General features: G+C 43.3%; 2 protein-coding genes across 5 annotated transcripts in view; both read right to left on the bottom strand.

Moving 5' to 3' along the window:
• The window catches only part of LOC141783927 (uncharacterized), a 36,276-nt gene that overhangs the window by 15,291 nt on the left and 1,173 nt on the right, over window positions 1-19,812 (bottom strand). The window contains exon 2 of the mRNA XM_074661529.1: window positions 5,697-6,022. Within this exon, the coding sequence (XP_074517630.1) occupies window positions 5,697-5,994 (298 nt within the window). The 5' untranslated portion in view covers window positions 5,995-6,022. The remainder of the gene's footprint in view (window positions 1-5,696; window positions 6,023-19,812) is intronic.
• Window positions 10,470-19,812, bottom strand: part of LOC141783920 (beta-1,4-galactosyltransferase galt-1-like) — a 22,269-nt gene continuing 12,926 nt past the window's right edge. For 2 of the 4 annotated variants that reach the window (XM_074661517.1, XM_074661519.1), the window contains exons 2-5: window positions 13,591-14,226; window positions 12,083-12,413; window positions 11,791-11,966; window positions 10,470-11,540 (exon numbers count right to left, since the gene is read on the bottom strand). In XM_074661517.1, coding sequence (XP_074517618.1) covers window positions 11,309-11,540; window positions 11,791-11,966; window positions 12,083-12,413; window positions 13,591-14,226 — 1,375 coding nt within the window. In that variant the 3' untranslated portion in view covers window positions 10,470-11,308. Of the gene's footprint in view, window positions 11,541-11,790; window positions 11,967-12,082; window positions 12,414-13,590; window positions 14,227-18,738; window positions 19,126-19,812 lie in introns of those variants that run through there. The other 2 variants (XM_074661520.1, XM_074661518.1) reach the window with 2 other exon arrangements.

The raw sequence follows: 19,812 nt of genomic DNA, 5'->3' as shown, positions 1-19,812 counted from the left end.
ATGAATAAAGTGTAAAATAGACAATATGTCTTGTTTGTTCCTTGTTACTGATAGAGTGTTCAATCATCCAATCCAATAAACAACTCAAAACAAGAGTCAACACCAGCAGGAGAATACACTGTTTACCATTGGCAGAGTATTTTGGCAAATGTTTTTTGGGCGCTACCCACATAATCAGCTGTGCTGCTCATCCCACAAATGCACGCTCCTTACAAGTTTGACATCATTGTTAAGGTAAATAAACAGGCTTTCCAACGATGTAAAATACAATGCCAATTAGCATTGTAACAACAGAGAAATAATCCACAAAACACAAATTTGAAAACTTTTTTTTCCGAGTTTATATTGATACCTGAATCTAGTTCTTATCATCAGCACCACCACTATTGTGGCAGCTATTGCTGAGGGCAGGGAGTATGGTGGCCCCCTAAGTGCAAAATAAGGCAACAACAACAACATTCAACCTGTTCAGCATGTGTCAGTCCATCCCATCCATCAGCTCTGACCCTCTGAGCCCAGCAGCCCCGCTCTCCTCAGTACTTTGTCCACATTGGGAATCAGTTTTTCTTGGAAGTCCCACAGTCGTTTGTCCTCATTGAGCTGCTGCAGCGTTAACGACCCCCGCAGAGGCACGCGGACATGAATGATCCGACAAACGTCCATTGGCACCTTGAACTTTTCTCCAAAAGTCTTGAGCACTTCATGCACTGAAGTCTGCTCCACCAACCTGTGATGCACAGAGACACAAATTAGTAAATTGCAATTCGTTGTCCCTACCTTTATTTTCCATGACAGTCTTTAAGGAAACTGTCCTTTAAACTATGTTTTCCAGTTCCAAAGGATAACTGCGACTGGGACTCTAATATGTTGTATGTCACTTTACAAAAAGACCTGTAGCCAAATGTTTTGTAATTCAACCAAAGCGCAGAGTGTGGTTCCTGAATGAGTAACTTTTCAGTCTGATAAATCCAGCCTACCTTGGCCGAACTATCATCTTGTGTGGGTGGTATATGTGTCTGTCGGGGTCCTCCCTGTAGATGTGCTCCAGAATATTAACGCCCGGCACCTTGTTCCACTGAGGCAGGTGAAACCTCCCACTTGGCTCAAAATGTTTCTTAGGGAAGATATGGTTCTCAATGAGGAACACTCCTGTCTACAGCATGGAAGATGGAGAGAGAATGTAAATATTCCATCCATCCATCCATCTTCAACCGCTTATCCGGGATCGGGTCGCGGGGGCAACAACTCCAGCAGGGGACCCCAAACTTCCCTTTCCCGGGCCACATTAACCAGCTCTGACTGGGGGATCCCGAGGCGTTCCCAGGCCAGAGTAGAGATATAATCTCTCCATCTAGTCCTGGGTCTTCCCCGTGGTCTCCTCCCAGCTGGTCGTGCCTGGAACACCTCCCAAGGGAGGCGCCCAGGAGGCATCCGTGCTAGATGCCCGAACCACCTCAACTGGCTCCTTTCGACGCAAAGGAGCAAGGACTCTACTCCGAGTCCCTCACGGATGACTGAGCTTCTTACCCTATCTCTAAGGGAGACGCCAGCCACCCTCCTGAGGAAACCCATTTCGGCCGCTTGCACCCGCGACCTCGTTCTTTCGGTCATGACCCAACCCTCATGACCATAGGTGAGAGTAGGAACGAAGATTGAACGGTAGATCGAGAGCTTTGCCTTCCGGCTCAGCTCTCTTTTCGTCACAACGGTGCGGTAAAGCGAATGCAATACCGCCCCTGCTGCTCCGATTCTCCGACCAATCTCACGTTCCATCGTCCCCTCACTCGCGAACAAGACCCCGAGATACTTAAACTCCTTCACTTGGGGTAAGGACTCATTCCCTACCCGGAGTAGGCAAACCACCGGTTTCCTGCTGAGAACCATGGCCTCAGATTTAGAGGTGCTGATTCTCATCCCGACTGCGTCACACTCGGCTGCGAACCGATCCAGTGAGTGCTGGAGGTCGCAGACCGATGATGCCAACAGGACCACATCATCTGCAAAAAGCAGCGATGAGATCCTCAGCACACCGATCTGCAAACCCTCCTCCACCCGACTACGCCTCGATATCCTGTCCATGAATATCACGAACAGGATTGGTGACAAAGCGCAGCCCTGGCGGAGGCCAACCCCCACCGGAAACGAGTCCGACTTATTGCCGAGGATCCGAACACAGCTCTCGCTTTGGGCGTACAGGGATTGGATGGCCCTGAGAAGTGCCCCCCTCACCCCATACTCCCGCAGCACCCCCCACAGTATCTCCCGGGGGACCCGGTCATATGCCTTCTCCAAGTCCACAAAACACATGTAGACTGGATGGGCATACTCCCAGGCCCCCTCCAGGATCCTTGCGAGAGTGAAAAGCTGGTCCGTTGTTCCACGGCCAGGACGGAATCCGCATTGTTCCTCTTCGATCTGAGGTTCGACTATCGGCCGAACCCTCCTTTCCAGCACCTTGGAGTAGACTTTACCAGGGAGGCTGAGCAGTGTGATACCCCTGTAATTGGCACACACTCTCTGGTCCCCCTTTTTGAAAAGGGGAACCACCACCCCGGTCTGCCACTCCTTAGGCACTGTCACCGACTTCCACGCGGTGTTGAAGAGACGTGTCATCCAAGACAGCCCCTCCCCACCCAGAGCCTTCAGCATTTCTGGGCGGATCTCATCAACCCCCGGGGCTTTGCCACTGTGGAGTTGTTTGACTACCTCAGTGACTTCCACCAGGGTAATTGATGATGGTCCCCCATCAGCTTCCAGCTCTGCCTCTACCATAGAGGGCGTATTGGTCGGATTCAGAAGTTCCTCAAAGTGCTCCTTCCACCGCCCGATTACCTCCTCAGTTGAGGTCAACAGTGTCCCATCCTTACTGTACACAGCTTGGATGGTTCCCCGTTTCCCCCTCCTAAGGTGCCGGATGGTTTTCCAGAAGCACTTTGGTGCCGACCGAAAGTCCTTCTCCATGGCTGCTCCGAACTCCTCCCACACCCGCTGCTTTGCCTCCGTCACGGCAGTGGCTGCTGCTCTTCGGGCCCGTCGGTACCCTGCAACTGCCTCCGGAGACCTCCGAGATAACATATCCCGGAAGGCCTCCTTCTTCAGTCGGACGGCTTCCCTGACCACCGGTGTCCACCACGGTGTTCGAGGGTTGCCGCCCCTTGAGGCACCTAAGACCTTAAAACCACAGCTCACCGCCGCAGCTTCAGCAATGGAAGCTTTGAACATCGTCCACTCGGGTTCAATGCCCCCAACCTCCACAGGGATGCCAGAAAAGCTCCGCCGGAGGTGTGAGTTGAAGATCTCTCGGACAGGGGCCTCCTCCAGACGTTCCCAGTTCACCCTCACTACGCGTTTGGGCTTACCAGGTCTGTCCAGAGTCTTCCCCCACCCTCTGACCCAACTCACCACCAGATGGTGATCAGTTGACAGCTCCGCCCCTCTCTTCACCCGAGTGTCCAAAACATGCGGCCTCAGATCAGATGATACGATTACAAAATCGATCATCGACCTTCGGCCTAGGGTGCTCTGGTACCACGTACACTTATGAGCATCCTTATGTTCGAACATGGTGTTTGTTATGGACAATCCATGACTAGCACAGAAGTCCAACAACAAACGACCACTCGGGTTTAGATCAGGGAGGCCGTTCCTCCCAATCACGCCACTCCAGGTGTCTCCATCGTTGCCCACGTGCGCGTTGAAGTCTCCCAGGAGAACTATGGAGTCCCCTACTGGAGCCCCATACAGGACTCCATTCAGGGTCTCCAAGAAGGCCGAATACTCCGAACTGCTGTTTGGTGCATACGCACAAACAACAGTCAGAGTTTTCCCCCCCATAACCCGAAGGCGTAGGGAGGCGACCCTCTCGTCCACCGGGGTAAACTCCAACGTAGCGGCACTCAGCCGGGGATTTGTGAGTATCCCCACACCCGCCCGGCGCCTCACACCATGGGCAACTCCAGAGAAGAATAGAGTCCAACCCCTATCCAAGAGTACGGTTCCAGAACCGAGGCTGTGCGTAGAGGTAAGCCCTACCAGATCCAACTGGTAGCGCTCCACCTCCCGCACAAGCTCCGGCTCCTTCCCCCACAGAGAGGTGACGTTCCACGTCCCCAGAGCCAGCCTCTGCCGCCCGGGTCCAGTCCGTCGAGGTCCCTGGCCTTCACTGCCACCCGTGTGGCAGCGCACCCGACCCAAGCGGTTCTTCCCGCAGGTGGTGAGCCCACAGGATGGAGAGGAGGGGGGTGCCACGTTCCTTTTTCGGGGTATCCCCGGCCGGGCTCCGTGGCAAGCCCGGCCACCAGACGCTCGTTGACGGGCCCTCCGTCTGGGCCTGGCTCCAGACGTGGGCCCCGGGCTTCCTCCGGGCCGGGTAACTCCTCCTCTGCCTCGTGTCGTCATTGGGTTTTTTGTGAACCATTCTTAGTCCGGCCCCTCACCTAAGACCAATTTGCCATGGGAGACCCTACCAGGAGCACGAGGCTCCAGACAACACAGCCCTCAGGGTCATAGGGACACACAAACCTCTCCACCACGTTAAGGTGATGGTTCCCGAATGTAAATATTATAAATATCAAATATTATCCTAAAGTTTGGTTATTGATGGAACATTTGTCTTTCTCAAACACACACTAAAAGTACCCTACATTTGGATGCTGCTGTTGGAGCATGTCCATCAGAGACATCAGGTTGTTGTGTTGGTACGGCATTATGATCTCGTCGATGTCGTTCAACAGGACGTAGCGTGAGCGGTCCATGGATCTGTAAATGCACTCATTAAGCGTGGCCAGCTGGCCAAAGTAGTGTACGTCCCCTCCATGCTCTGAGAAGAGCCAGCCCCGAGATGGATTCAGATGCTGGTCGATGGGCCAGGGAACCATCTCCACGAAGCCCTCCTGGCTGTAGCTCTGCAGTAGGCGGTCCAGGTCTGGGCCACAGCTGGTGTTATAGATCACCACCCTGTTCACACCCAGTAACCTGGAGCAAGGTGACACAAAGGGTAGAATTCATTACATTTAGGAGTGTGACAATATACCGGTATTGACATGGTCGTGATATTAAAAAATTTAAATATCGATATAATGTTAATAATACACATGATAATATCATGTAAATAATCCAGCACCTCTTAAATCACATTTTGGTGCAGTTATGGTTTCAGACTCTCTCTCCTCCTCCCTACACTCGTATTTTGAGTGTAATAGAGTGCAAGCACATTGGCAGCAAAGACATACATCATGACGACAGTAACAGAGACACCTGTATAATGTGATGCAATCCAGTGGCGCTTCAACAGTACCTTTGCAAAGGTTACAGTTTTTTTAAACAGTGTCAGACAAAAGGTGATTCAGTTCATTTTTGACATTGTGGTTCATGGTGTTGTTGCTGTACTGACCTGTAAATCTCCAGGGTCTGTGCAAACTGAAGCACATTGTTGTATTCTCCAAACAGGTTGGAGACGCAGACTGTGAAGTTAAACTGAAACTTTCTCTCCTCCTTCCCTTTGGTCTTCTGGTTTCTGATAGGAAGCCACGTCTGGTTAAATACATTTTCTCTGCCTGGTTGTGTCAGGAGACTGACATGTGTAGCGTTGCAGTTTTGAGGAATCTGACACATGACATCCGTAGCGACGAAGGGAAAACCAAAGTTGTCAGAGTGTTGTAAAATTGTTGCTGGAGGTGTTGTACTTGATAAGTCACCTGCACAGCAGAAAAGACAGTAAAGGGGTTGGATGGAGTCTCTCCTAAATATACCAATGATGCGTATATCAAAGCCCTTCACTCTCTGGTCCACGTAGGCTGACACCAGTAAGTGCTTGGTATTGTTGAGGGGGGTGATGGTCCGCTCAGAGATCCGAAAGGGGCAAGTTCTTGAATCCCTACTTGGCTTCGGGACGGCGCTGTACGTCATCCTGGATATTCTGATAAAGAGGATGAAGATGAAGGTAACAATGACAAGGAGGAAGAACTTCCCTTTGAAGTCTTTTGCCTTGTCCATCCAGCCACGAATGACATTGATTCTCAACCTGAAGCAGAATTAAGAATCACAGTTCAGATGACACATTTGAGGAACAAAGAAACCTCTTTAAGAAGAGGTGTGAATGTGAACAATTTGTATAATCCTGCATGAATTGATCTGAATACCAGAGCTAACAAAAGCCTTGTCATGTGCAAAATAGTCTTTGTTAACTCTATTTCTATTTTTAACAGCACGTGTGTGTGTGTGTGAATGAACGTTACAGATCTCCATTTCAGCGTCAGTTTATGAAATGGACGGTTTTGACTCGCTTAACTTGGTTGAACTTTTCATTTCCTCTTTAAAGGGCATCTCTCATAACAGCCAAAGGTCAGGTATGGTTTCATGTTATCAAAAGGGTGTAGAAACTTGATTCACAACATTTTTAGTTAAATTTTAGACAGATTTGTGTGCCAGGTGAAACAAATGCTCTTTGTATGACTTGTAAATCATTGTTCACTCAGGAACCTCAAACGTTTGCAAATAACGATGTAAAATACTGAATAAACAGCCTCCAGTCAATAAGTAAAAAAAAATTAACTTGCAAGAACAACACTACTTTTCTTCACTTTCCTGTCTTCTCACTACCTACATCTACAGAACCTGTACCTTCACCTGTGGATAAAATCAACTATGAAATGCCAGTAATCTCATTCAGTAAATGTTTTAAACTGGTAGTTTATAGGTATTAACAACTGTAAAATTCCACACACACAGCTGGAGTGGTGTCCCACCTGTCGTGGTCGGCAACTCAGAGAAAGAGGACCTGGACCCAAATGCAGACAGAAGAGGAGACAGCAGGATGATTTCACTAATTTATTAAAGAAGATGACTTACATGCTGAAGGTCCACAGGTAGGCAGGTAATGACAGTCAAGCAACAGGTAGCAGGGAGGAAAACAGGGAAATCCACAAGACTGGTGGCAGAGAATAAACTAGTAATAATACGTGCTGGCACTACGTTAAGAGGGATGACTGAATCCACCTATCCGCCCGCTCAACAGGTGTGTGTCTTTTCACTTTTTACAGTAGGGGAGACCAGGGTTGGTTGAAACACTTTCCACTCTCTGCCACATTTCTCTGACGTCATGTTGTGCATTTGTGCCAACCAACCCTGTGATGGGATTGGTTGGCACAAATGCACATAGATACAATAAAATGAAGCAACCAATAGAAATAATTTGAACATTTAATTCAAACAAGAACCAGAAAACATGAACATTTAACATATCTGCCCATTTTTAAAAGGTAGAAAGGAATGTCTCAGTACTTTTGCCTTTGACCATTCAAAATAATAATAAACTAACAATATAAACTTTGATTTTAATCTTTCAAAATAGTTTATAATCTCACAAAATACACCAACAAAATAAACATTTGGTTTTATTGACTAAAAGTTAAATTAAAGTGATGCCAAGGGGCGTGACAAAGCACCAGTACGTGACAACTCGGGAAAACACACAGACTAAAAACAGAAGGAAATTAAAGGGAACCTGGAAAATTAATGAAGACAGTACACAAGAAGAGAAGACTTTCAAACTAAAACACAAAACAAACTATAACAAAAACCCTACAACCATGACGCAACCAGCATGATTAACATGAAGGCAGTGATAATTCATCATCTTGCTTTACTGCTCAGCCTGCACCCCAAAATAACTACGACAACTGCAACAGAATTGTCCATATATCATAATATAGCTCCCCAAACGGGCCCAGAAGTGAAATTCCCACCAAAATGACTTCTATCCATCACATCTGCTGTTACTATATATATGTTTTTATTGTTAACTACTCCAATAAAGAGATCAAAATCAGCAATGCATTAGTCCATCTGTCAGTATTTCTTTACTTGTCCTTGGCACTCACTCATCACATACTCATTTCTACTGAAGATCTTAAAAAATTGGTCATAAATAGGTTTTAATTTAAAAAAAAAAGGGTAAATAAAACAGCTGGGCATTGTAGTTTTTAGCAAACTTTATTCAAACAGAAAAAAATCGTGTTTTTGGGGACTATTGTCATGGGCTCCTCTATTTCTGCCTGGTGTCAAATAATACAAAAGTAAGAAAATGATTAAATTAAGGAGATCATGAGCTTTTTATAATTTCACAATGAGCCAGCAATATATAAACTGAATACCCCTCTGCTCACCCCTTCTTTTCCAAACGTGTCGGAGAACTACGGTGGCCTTCAGGTAACTTAAAAATGTGAAAGTCTCTCTCTAGAGTCAGTGTTTGGTTTGTCTCTTCTGGGCTACTGTAGAAACATGGAGGAGCAACATGGCGGACTCTGTGAAGAGGATCCGCTCCCTATGTAGATGTAAAGGGCTCATTCTAAGCTAATGAAAACGAAATTCTTAGTTTCAGGTGATTAAACATTAATGAAAACATAGTTATGAATGTTATATTCCATTTCTGCCAATAGATCCCCTGATATCCTACACACTGCACCTTTAATTAAAAAAATAAATAAAAAATTACACGTTTTGAAATATACTGGAATGTAAAAAAAAAAGAGGAAACAAATAAATAAACAATATGTCCTGAGGTCATTATAATTGTCATTGGTTCCTACTTCATTTGACTGTAAACAGAGCTGTCTGGCCGATCACATGAACAATTAATCCCCTTAATTGATTTATGTAGACCTATTCGGTCTACAGATAAAACCTTCATTACCTCCGCCAAGGCTGAAGGCCTGGGAAGGAGGTTATGTTTTCACCGGTGTTGGTTTGTTTGCTGGTTTGTCCGTTTGGACGATTACTCCAAAAGTCCGCGATGGATTTGACTGAAATTGTTTGGAGGGGACTGGATGTGGCACAATGAACAATCCATTTGATTTTGGTGGCGATCCGGGTCATGATCCGGCTTCAGGAATTTTTTTTAAAAACTCTGCTCAGCCTGTGCATTAACACCACAGACTTTAAGACATGCGCAGTGTTACTGATGACACGTTAATGTCGCAGCGGGGAGGCAGCGACGTACAGCTCATCTCAACATAAAATATATAAAAAAAATATTTTTACGCTTTACTGGAAAATAAACGAGAGGGATTTATACATAGAAATATTTGATTGAGCTGCTGAGCAGCTGATCTACCCCACCATTCCAGGCAGGACAACAAAATCATATGAACCCATTAAACACATTTTTATACACCTTAATAGATAATGTATCAAATAAACTGAAACATTGGACCAAAATCAACAATTAAGCAGAAAAAAAACACTGTTAAAGGGACTGTTTGTAACTTCTTACACGTATAAATCACCCGGCTCGCGTGTGGCTACGCTGTTCAGACTCAGACTCCAACACAAACTACAGGGAAACACCAAAACGGCAAAGTTATATCTAGTGAAGCCCGTCTTGCAAAACAGTGTTGGCCGCGGTCGGAGGACGCGGGGAAGACCGTAGCTTTGGTCTCCAGGGCCGCAGTCTCTGCTGTACTCTGCTCCTCTGACTGCCTGCTTGCCTTCACTCAGCTCGCTCCACCTCACGTGCATGCGCGCACACTACACACTGCAGAAGACTTCGTAGCTCTGAGAATATCTGGTAAATGTACAGTGGACGTTTGTGCAGAAATAAATGCTGCAGCTGTTCCAGACCAACAGAGGTTTTCCGTGTCTTGTGAAGTGACGGGGCTCCGCAGCGAGAAACGTTATCGTCTCCGACCGGGTGCCGGTGTCTCCCTGTTCCCTCCCACCGCGGTCGGGAGGCTGAATCAGGAAAAGTCAACACTAGTATCAGCACTGATTCATGGAGAGACCTTCGTCTGGTCAGCTAACATTACTGCCAAGCAGGTGAAATATAGAGTGATATTGTGGTTTTAGCTGACGTGTGTCGCCTAGCTGTTTTGAGCCATGCTCGTTCATGTCTATTTAGAGCGAGCACAAGCGCGAGCCCGATGCTGACTTTCGTTGACTTAACGGCCACAGGTGTCGCTGTTAACAAACATTTCTGATTCTTACAAACAGTCCCTTTAATTTTGGGGAACAGGTCCCAGAGAAAAGGGAGAAAGGTAACCTTTTCACATTATCCAATTGTTAAATTGCAGAATTGTTTTGTCTTTTGTGTTGTTTTTACGGCCTACATTTGTTCTGTCAGTCATCTGTGAAGCACTTTGAGCTGCACTGACCTGTATAAAAAGTGCTAAACAAATAAAGTTTTCAGTCAAAGTCAGTCTATCAGACAGATTTTGGTCCAGACTAAAATATAAGTAAACATTTCATCAATTTGCACAGACATTCATGGTCCCAAGACGATGCACCCTGACGACTTTGGTCATTTGGTCCTGTGACTTTTCCTCTCGTGCCACCAGTCGGTCAAAGTTTATACATATTGTGGTTTTGAGTGAAATGTCTGTTGACCTACTTTAACCTCTACATGAGCCAAAACGTTAGATGCGGAGTGTATGCTCAAAGAGCGTGAGAGGGTGTGGAGGCACAAGATCATTGAATTGTTTGAATATTCAAAACAACAGCGACAGATATAATGGAGGGGAAGAGTGGTTACAACCAGTCAAAACTCATAACACACAGTACATCTACAGTACAGTTCTTCAAAAGTTGAGGATTCTTGATAAACTCGGAAAAAAAAGTTTGGAAATGTGTGTTTGGTGGATTATTTCTCAGCCACAACAGCCTGGCACCTCCTCCTCATGCTGGTCACCAACCTGGTCACACGTTGCTGTGGGATGGCGTTCCCTTCCTCAACCAGGAATGGAACACAACACCCTCAACCAGGCTGTTGTGGCTGCGTATGGATCTTCCACCGCTACTGAGGCTCCTGACGGTGCATTAAATGAATAAAGTGTAAAATAGACAATATGTCTTGTTTGTTCCTTGTTACTGATAGAGTGTTCAATCATCCAATCCAATAAACAACTCAAAACAAGAGTCAACACCAGCAGGAGAATACACTGTTTACCATTGGCAGAGTATTTTGGCAAATGTTTTTTGGGCGCTACCCACATAATCAGCTGTGCTGCTCATCCCACAAATGCACGCTCCTTACAAGTTTGACATCATTGTTAAGGTAAATAAACAGGCTTTCCAACGATGTAAAATACAATGCCAATTAGCATTGTAACAACAGAGAAATAATCCACAAAACACAAATTTGAAAACTTTTTTTTCCGAGTTTATATTGATACCTGAATCTAGTTCTTATCATCAGCACCACCACTATTGTGGCAGCTATTGCTGAGGGCAGGGAGTATGGTGGCCCCCTAAGTGCAAAATAAGGCAACAACAACAACATTCAACCTGTTCAGCATGTGTCAGTCCATCCCATCCATCAGCTCTGACCCTCTGAGCCCAGCAGCCCCGCTCTCCTCAGTACTTTGTCCACATTGGGAATCAGTTTTTCTTGGAAGTCCCACAGTCGTTTGTCCTCATTGAGCTGCTGCAGCGTTAACGACCCCCGCAGAGGCACGCGGACATGAATGATCCGACAAACGTCCATTGGCACCTTGAACTTTTCTCCAAAAGTCTTGAGCACTTCATGCACTGAAGTCTGCTCCACCAACCTGTGATGCACAGAGACACAAATTAGTAAATTGCAATTCGTTGTCCCTACCTTTATTTTCCATGACAGTCTTTAAGGAAACTGTCCTTTAAACTATGTTTTCCAGTTCCAAAGGATAACTGCGACTGGGACTCTAATATGTTGTATGTCACTTTACAAAAAGACCTGTAGCCAAATGTTTTGTAATTCAACCAAAGCGCAGAGTGTGGTTCCTGAATGAGTAACTTTTCAGTCTGATAAATCCAGCCTACCTTGGCCGAACTATCATCTTGTGTGGGTGGTATATGTGTCTGTCGGGGTCCTCCCTGTAGATGTGCTCCAGAATATTAACGCCCGGCACCTTGTTCCACTGAGGCAGGTGAAACCTCCCACTTGGCTCAAAATGTTTCTTAGGGAAGATATGGTTCTCAATGAGGAACACTCCTGTCTACAGCATGGAAGATGGAGAGAGAATGTAAATATTATAAATATCAAATATTATCCTAAAGTTTGGCTATTGATGGAACATTTGTCTTTCTCAAACGCACACTAAAAGTACCCTACATTTGGATGCTGCTGTTGGAGCATGTCCATCAGAGACATCAGATTGTTGTGTTGGTACGGCATTATGATCTCGTCGATGTCGTTCAACAGGACGTAGCGTGAGCGGTCCATGGATCTGTAAATGCACTCATTAAGCGTGGTCAGCTGGCCAAAGTAGTGTACGTCCCCTCCATGCTCTGAGAAGCGCCAGCCACGAGATGGATTCAGATGCTGGTCGATGGGCCAGGGGACCATCTCCACGAAGCCCTCCTGGCTGTAGCTCTGCAGCAGGCGGTCCAGGTCTGGGCCACAGCTGGTGTTATAGATCACCACCCTGTTCACACCCAGCAACCTGGAGCAAGGTGACACAAAGGGTAGAATTCATTACATTTAGGAGTGTGACAATATACCAGTATTGAGGGTAAATGATTGGTTCACCCAAGTTACAAAAGAACCCCAAAACATTTGATCTGACTAACCAACAGACCAACATTGCCATCCCCAGAGCTACTACACTAGCATGGCCTAAAAAAACAACAGCAACGCCTGTTTCCACAAATAGTGTCTGTTGCAGGTTTTTAAAGAGGACCTTTTATGCTTTAGTGCTGTTTTTGTGCAAAGTTATAAAGTCCAAAGTTCACTCCAAAGGGAGTTACTCTCCCCCACAGAAACACTGCTCCTGAACTGTCTGAAACACCTTGCTTGAAGCCCCGCCTTTTCTTCCGTAACGTGGTGATGTCACCAAGTAACACATTTGCATAATACCTGCTTAGTGGCTAGTTTGGCACACCCTCAAACAAAGCTAGTTAGAGCAGAGCTGGAGTGGAGTCCAAAGAGTTTGGTTCGGTTGACAGAGAAGACTGGGCTTTTTTTTGTGTGGGGGGGACAGAGCGTTTCAGACAGAGGGTGAAAAGAGGTGCTGGTATGAGAAATAAATGCGTCTTTTGAACATTAAAGCATGTAAACATGTTCTAGTAGAAACCCCAAAAACAAGTCTGCGCCTAAAATTGAGCATAATTGGTCCTCTTTAAATGTACTTTTTAATGCTGTAAGCGCCACAAACAATATCTTTTGTTTTATTGACTTAGGATTTGAAATAGTCATCTTTGGTTTTGTTCGTTCAAATTGTGTAGAGGCGGAAAATTGATAGATAATTGATAGATGGATAGCTCAAAACCAATATAAATAAAACTGAAACTAACTGGAGGGCAAGATACCACTATAAGTTTGTTTATGTGACATTCACAGCTCACTGTCTCTCAGACTCATGCACTATGCTATATGGGTATGTTATGTCAATTACAGCTAATTATGTGTTAGTTTGAATTAGTTCAAACTTGACTTTTTGAAAATATGACAGCCCTCCTCAGCAGCAACCATAACAGAGACACCTGTATAATGTGATGCAATCCAGTGGTACTGAAACAGTACACTTGCAAAAGTTACAGTTTTTTTTTTTAAAGTGTCAGAGAAAAGGTGATTCAGCTCATTTTTGACATTGTGGTTCGTGGTGTTGTTGCTGTACTGACCTGTACATCTCCAGGGTCTGCGCAAACTGAAGCACATTGTTGTAGTCTCCAAACAGGTTGGAGACGCAGACTGTGAAGTCAAACTGAAACTTTTTCTCCTCCTTCCCTTTGGTCTTCTGGTTTCTGATAGGAAGCCACGTCTGGTTAAATACATTTTCTCTGCCTGGTTGAGTCAGGAGACTGACATGTGTAGCGTTGCAGTTTTGAGGAATCTGACACATGACATCCGTAGTGACGAAGGGAAAACCAAAGTTGTCAGAGTGTTGTAAAATTGTTGTTGGAGGTGTTGTACTTGATAAGTGACCTGCACAGCAGAAAAGACAGTAAAGGGGTTGGATGGAGTCTCTCCTAAATATACCAATGATGCGTATATCAAAGCCCTTCACTCTCTGGTCCATGTAGGCTGACACCAGTAAGTGCTTGGTATTTTTGAGGGGGGTGATGGTCTGCTCAGAGATCCGAAAGGGGCAATTTTTCAGAGCATCACGCGGCTTTGGGGTGGCGCTGTACGTCATCCTGGGTATTCTCACAGTGATACAGAGGATGAAGATGGAGGTAACAATGAAGAGGAGGAAAAACTTCCCTTTGAAGTCCTTTGCCTTGTCCATCCAGCCACGGATGACACAGATTCTCAACCTGAAGCAGAATTAAGAATCACAGTTCAGATGAGACATTTGAGGAACAAAGCAAACACACTGATGGCTCAAGCTGGGCTATGTCGTTACTGCAATATCCTTAACAACTGTTAATGTGGTCACTGCAGAGAGACCTGCAACTCCAAAGGCTGTCAACCTTTCTTTTAACTGTTTGTGCTGTTTCACCAGCACTCGTCTTCTTGATCCCAATGTTGATTTGGTCTCATGCTCTTCCGTCATGTCGACACTGATTTTCTGTTATACACAGAGTGTATAAAAATCACTTGTAAAATGTAATGCAATCCAAAAAATACAGCCTTACAATAAATCCTTTCCTTGTGAAGCTCATAATGTTCAGTTTTTGTTGCAAGAGAGATGTTGATTCAACTGTAACATTTCTGGTAATTTTGGGGGGGGGGGGGTGTAAGGACCTAAAGAAGAGTTTACATTCTACATTCAAGCTGATTCTGATATTTACGCTAAATACTTGCTCACAACAACAATGCTAACATGCTGTTGCTGAGCTGGTTACAGTGTCTATTATGTTGTTCATCTTAATTTAGCGTTTAAAATTTGCTAATTGGTACTAAACCCAAAGCTGGACAGCTGGACTAATTAAAACTTTGACCTGTTGAGGGCGCTAGATGAAGAGTAGCGATGCACCGATGCCGGTTCAGATATCGGGCCAATATTGACTCAAATAGCTGGATCGGGTATCAGTGACAATGGAGCTGATCTATTCAATTCATTTCTGTTTATATACGATATACATTTTATACTTGAAATTGAATTCCTGTTTAAGTTTTAACCAATTTGTTGCTGCATTAAAAAAGGTTTACATTTCAACTGTAATTCTGGTTGATTTTGACCAGTGTACACACTTTTTTACCAAGATGCTGGTGTATGATTTATTATTTTAATAATAAATAACAATTCAGTATATATATATATATATATATATGTATTTATTTGTTAGGAAAACAATATTTAAGTCCAGCCTGATGTTGCCTTACACATAAAAGAATGATCCCAGTCACTTCCACACAGTGAGGCATACAGGTTATTAACTAGACACTGGTATCGGATGGTAGTCAGTATCGGCCGATACCCAAAGCCCAGTTATCGCTATAGGTATCGGGACTGAAAAAGTTGGATAGGTGCATCCCTAATGAAGAGTAGGGATGGGTCATGATTTAAAATTTTTAGAATAGTCATTCATCTATAAAAAAAAATCTAATAGTTTATGCAACTATCGTCTTGTCTTAAAAAAATATATTTCCCTTGTTTTTACCATCGCAGGCGTCGCATGGTAGCCTAGTAACATTACTAAAATGTGTGTAGCACGTTCAGTTCGGCTCTTAGATCAGCTGTTTGAGCGGTGGAACATTGTAAAACACACTTCATTGAAACCTGACAGAAACAACATAAAACTCACCACTTGGTTAGTCTTTGTCTCCAACAATAAAAATATAAATAAAAATAATTATGGTGAGGCTGGCACTCAGCTGCTTTACTGGATTATTAATGAGATATAATAAGTACACCAAATAGCTTGCTGAGGTCACGTATCTAGTCTAGTATCTAGCTTGTTTAAAGGCTAAAGCCTGGTCTGGCATACTGCAAAATAAATCGCTTTACCTGTTTCATACTGAATACTACTGAGGAACGCAGTATGTATTGTATACTGCATACCACGTTCATCAGTAGTATGTAGTAGGCGGTTTTGAATACAGCCAAATAGAGAGTGAGGAAGATGTCAATAAACACAAACTGCACAGCTCTGATCGTCCAATAAAGTGAAATCACCTGTGTGTGTACCGTGGGTGTGTGGAACCTTAAAAGTAAAACATACTGTAAACAGACGGATAAGGTGACCTAATCTCCCCCAACAGCCGCATTGTGTTGAAGAGGAACTGCAACTACTTTACCAACAGTGATTTTTAACGATGTTGCAACTAGGGATGCTAATTTCTAAAAATGTTCTTAACCGATAACCGACCCTCGTTAACCGATTATTAACCGTTAACTGACAAGATTTGTGCCTCGCATGCAGCGGTGCGCCAGGTGCAGTGTATGCAGTGTGTGTGGCGTTATAGCTGTGAACGCAAGTGTAGCAGACAGTGTGTGTACACTTTGTTTGTCGGTGAATAAATGCTACGAGGCAACAACTCCTCCGCTCAAGCGAGTTCAAGACCCGAGCCAACTTCCTGTATCTGTAACTCCGGCTCAGACTCCGGGCTCTTAAGGTGGACCAGCTTTTCCCCTTAAAGTTACGAGTTTTTCTAAGCTTTTAAATTCATTATTAACATTTCTTTTAACCGTTTTAACCGATAGCGTTAATCTTAATCTTAATGCTTAATTTGTAGTTCAATTTGGAGGACTTCTTTGTTTAAATTCCTCTAATCCTAATAAATATTTAAATAGATATTATCCTATAAATACTACATTAATGCTATCACACAAGTACTGGTTTCTTAAAATCTGTATGTCTTATTTTTCCATCTTTATTTTTTTTTCCAGACCCCCTCCTTTGGGTTAGAAATCCTCCCTGTTTTTGAGGTCTCAAAGTTGGCAAGTATTCTCATATACAGTAGCTAATGATAAAGGCGTAGGTCGGGTTCCAGAAGTGGGAGACCCACAATGTAAATGATATAAATGCAGTATATACTGTATATATATGATGATATTGGTTATCATATTTTCTATAATAATGGTAGTGCAGCAGGTGGTGCAATATTCGATTCAATTCAATACAACTTTTTTTTTTTATCCACGAAGGTCATTTGATTTTGGGCATGTAAAAACAGAAAGGAAACAGACATATTTACAGACATGTACAAACAGAGGAGCTGTTTTTGGCTATGCAAAACAATGCGAATGAAATGCTATGAACACCTCTGTTGTATTGTTAATACACTAAACCTACTTGTTTGGTTTCCTTGAGTACATAAGGTTGTTTGCTGCACAGTATTTCCATCAGACTTGCTAATAACCTTGACCAAACAGGTAGGGCAGCCTGTGTGGTGATATTTCCTTAAATGGCAAATTGTACTGAACTTATTGTAATACCATATAAAGTCATCTTGCTCTTGTCCTTTCTGCTACTGTGAAGTGCTTTTTCTTATTACCCTAAACTGTGGCCAAGGAATTAGAAAAAGTTTTCTTTTTCTGTCACCTTTACCTTCTCCTTTGTGCCTAAAGCCTTACTGTTTATTTTCTATTGTACTACTGTACAGAGGTGTATTGTCGCTCCACCTGTTTCCTATAGATCTTATCCTGCTAAGCTCTGCAGACATTGGAGCCTTTCCCAAACGTGTTGGGCAAGAGGGAAGGGTAAACCCTTGACTGGTGCCTGGCTATCACAGATAAGACATGGCAAAGCAAACACATTCACACTCACGCCGACTGGTATTTAAAACTGAGTGGGGAAACCAACCAAAAAGGACTAAACAGGCTGCATGACAGGTTCAAAACAAGACTTTGTTTTGCTTGTACCACCAATTAAAACCAATCAGAAAATGCCAATAATCTCATTTAAGTATGCTTTAAACAGCTGATTTATAGGGATTGCAGGGCCAGCTTAAGGCATAGGCCATATAGGCGGTCGCCTAGGGTGCCACCTCTAAAAAAAAGATTAATAATAAAAAAATAACAATATCCTCAATGTAATAAAACGTGGGACTTTCTCAGATAATATTATGATCCTTTAGTTTGATGTTATAACCACCAGTTTTAATTATTTCAACTACTTTTCTGAGAAATTATATTTCAGTTTGGTAGACGGAACTTTTTTTTTTATCAAAGGATCCGATATTAGTTAAATATTAAGCTCTTTATCTTTTGCATTGACTATTTAACTGGGACAGTTTCATGCTTATCAAAGTCAAACAAATGCTCCAATGATGAGTCACATAACGTTATCTGTGGGGGAAGATACAAGGCACTCCACCTACTTCGCAACTCTATTGTCTTTGTATCATATACATACACAGCTCTCTACCTATTTTAAACTGTGACTGTGCTGGTGTAACAATGATTTAATCACATCCAGTTACCCATATTATCTTTGACATTATCTTGTTCTCCACATGCTGCTACCTGTGGCCGCTTTTCCCCCACACCTTTTTTCAATATCAATGATCGCACATGCCAAACCCTGCATGATAAGTAAATTCTCCTTCTCGTGAGGAAATTATAGAGACGTGTAGCCACAAGCAAATGGTGAAATCAGCTTCAAGCTACTCTTTGTCTCTCATCCACTTCCACTCTCTAAACAGAAGCACAGTGCTGTGGAAACACAGCAAAGGCTTAACTGTGATGCAGATCTTCATTCACATTCCTCACACATTCTCTTTAAACAGAGCGTCATATAACAAACAAAAACCACATCCTGTAACTGACCCATTTCAAGCTTTTTTAGAGCTGGAGTTAAGAAGTTAAACAGGTCATAATTCTGGATAACTCGAGTAATTCGGACAACTACGGTTCTCTATTCCCATCCCTGGCGTATTACCTGCCTGCCAAAGTGGATGTCCTGATGATTTAATCCGCCACTGCCAACAATTTACATGCATTTGGCGGCTGGCGGGTACAACTATGACACTTCCTCTTTATCTTAACAATACAGCAGCAAAAGAGCTTTCCTTTCTCTGAACCAACAAGCTGCGTGATCATAAACCACAAGTTAACTGCCATGTTTCCATGCAACAAATAGCAACCAGTCATTAAAGTGTTAACACTATAGGGAGCATACACACTGACAAAGTCTATGAAAAATTAATTATTGTGGTGTCACAGTGGTGTTCTTTAAGTATTAATGTAGACTGTGGACAGTTGTAGTATCAGTGATAGCATGCTTAGGTACACATATTTGAGAAAGATACAAATATAACAGAATACTATAAAAAAAATATATATAACAAAGTACATTTACTCAAATACAGTACTTAAGTAGAATTTTGAGGCACTATTTTATGCTACTTTATTTATCTACTCCACTAACTAAACCAAATCAGGTCAAAGAACAGCAATATACAGAGCAATGCAAGAATGGAATTCACTCCCAAATCATATTACACAACAAAATGATAAATATGGTTTTAAAAAAAACACTAAAAGAGCATTTTCTTTGTGTTTTTGTTATTTAAACTGTGTCAGTTGTTATTGTTTTATTTACAGTTGGACGTGTATTAGTGTGAATGTGTATTTTTGTATTGTCACCATGTAAACTATGTGGACCCTGCAGGAAGAATAGCTGATGCTAAGCAAAAGCTAATGGGGATCTAAATACACACAAAAAAAGAAACTTACATTTCAGAGAGTATTGTACCCATTGTATTGTAGTACAGTACCTTGACTACCAATGGCAACATTAAAGTACCGCTTAAACATTACTCCAATTATATTAAAAGTATAACACTGACAGCAGCCACTCATTATGAGCACTTCCACCTTTTGATACTTTTAAGTACATTATGTTGCTATAACTTCTGTACTTTCACTTCAGTAAACTTTTGCACGACAGCTTCAGATGGTGCAAAATGCAGCTGCTAGAGTTCTTACAAAAACCAAGACACATTTCTGAAAG

The sequence above is a fragment of the Sebastes fasciatus genome, chromosome 15 (assembly GCF_043250625.1).
Source record: "Sebastes fasciatus isolate fSebFas1 chromosome 15, fSebFas1.pri, whole genome shotgun sequence".
Classification (NCBI taxonomy): Eukaryota; Metazoa; Chordata; class Actinopteri; order Perciformes; family Sebastidae; genus Sebastes; species Sebastes fasciatus.
The sequence above is the reverse complement of the archived record's forward strand: the minus strand, read 5'-3'. Positions and strand labels throughout refer to the sequence as shown.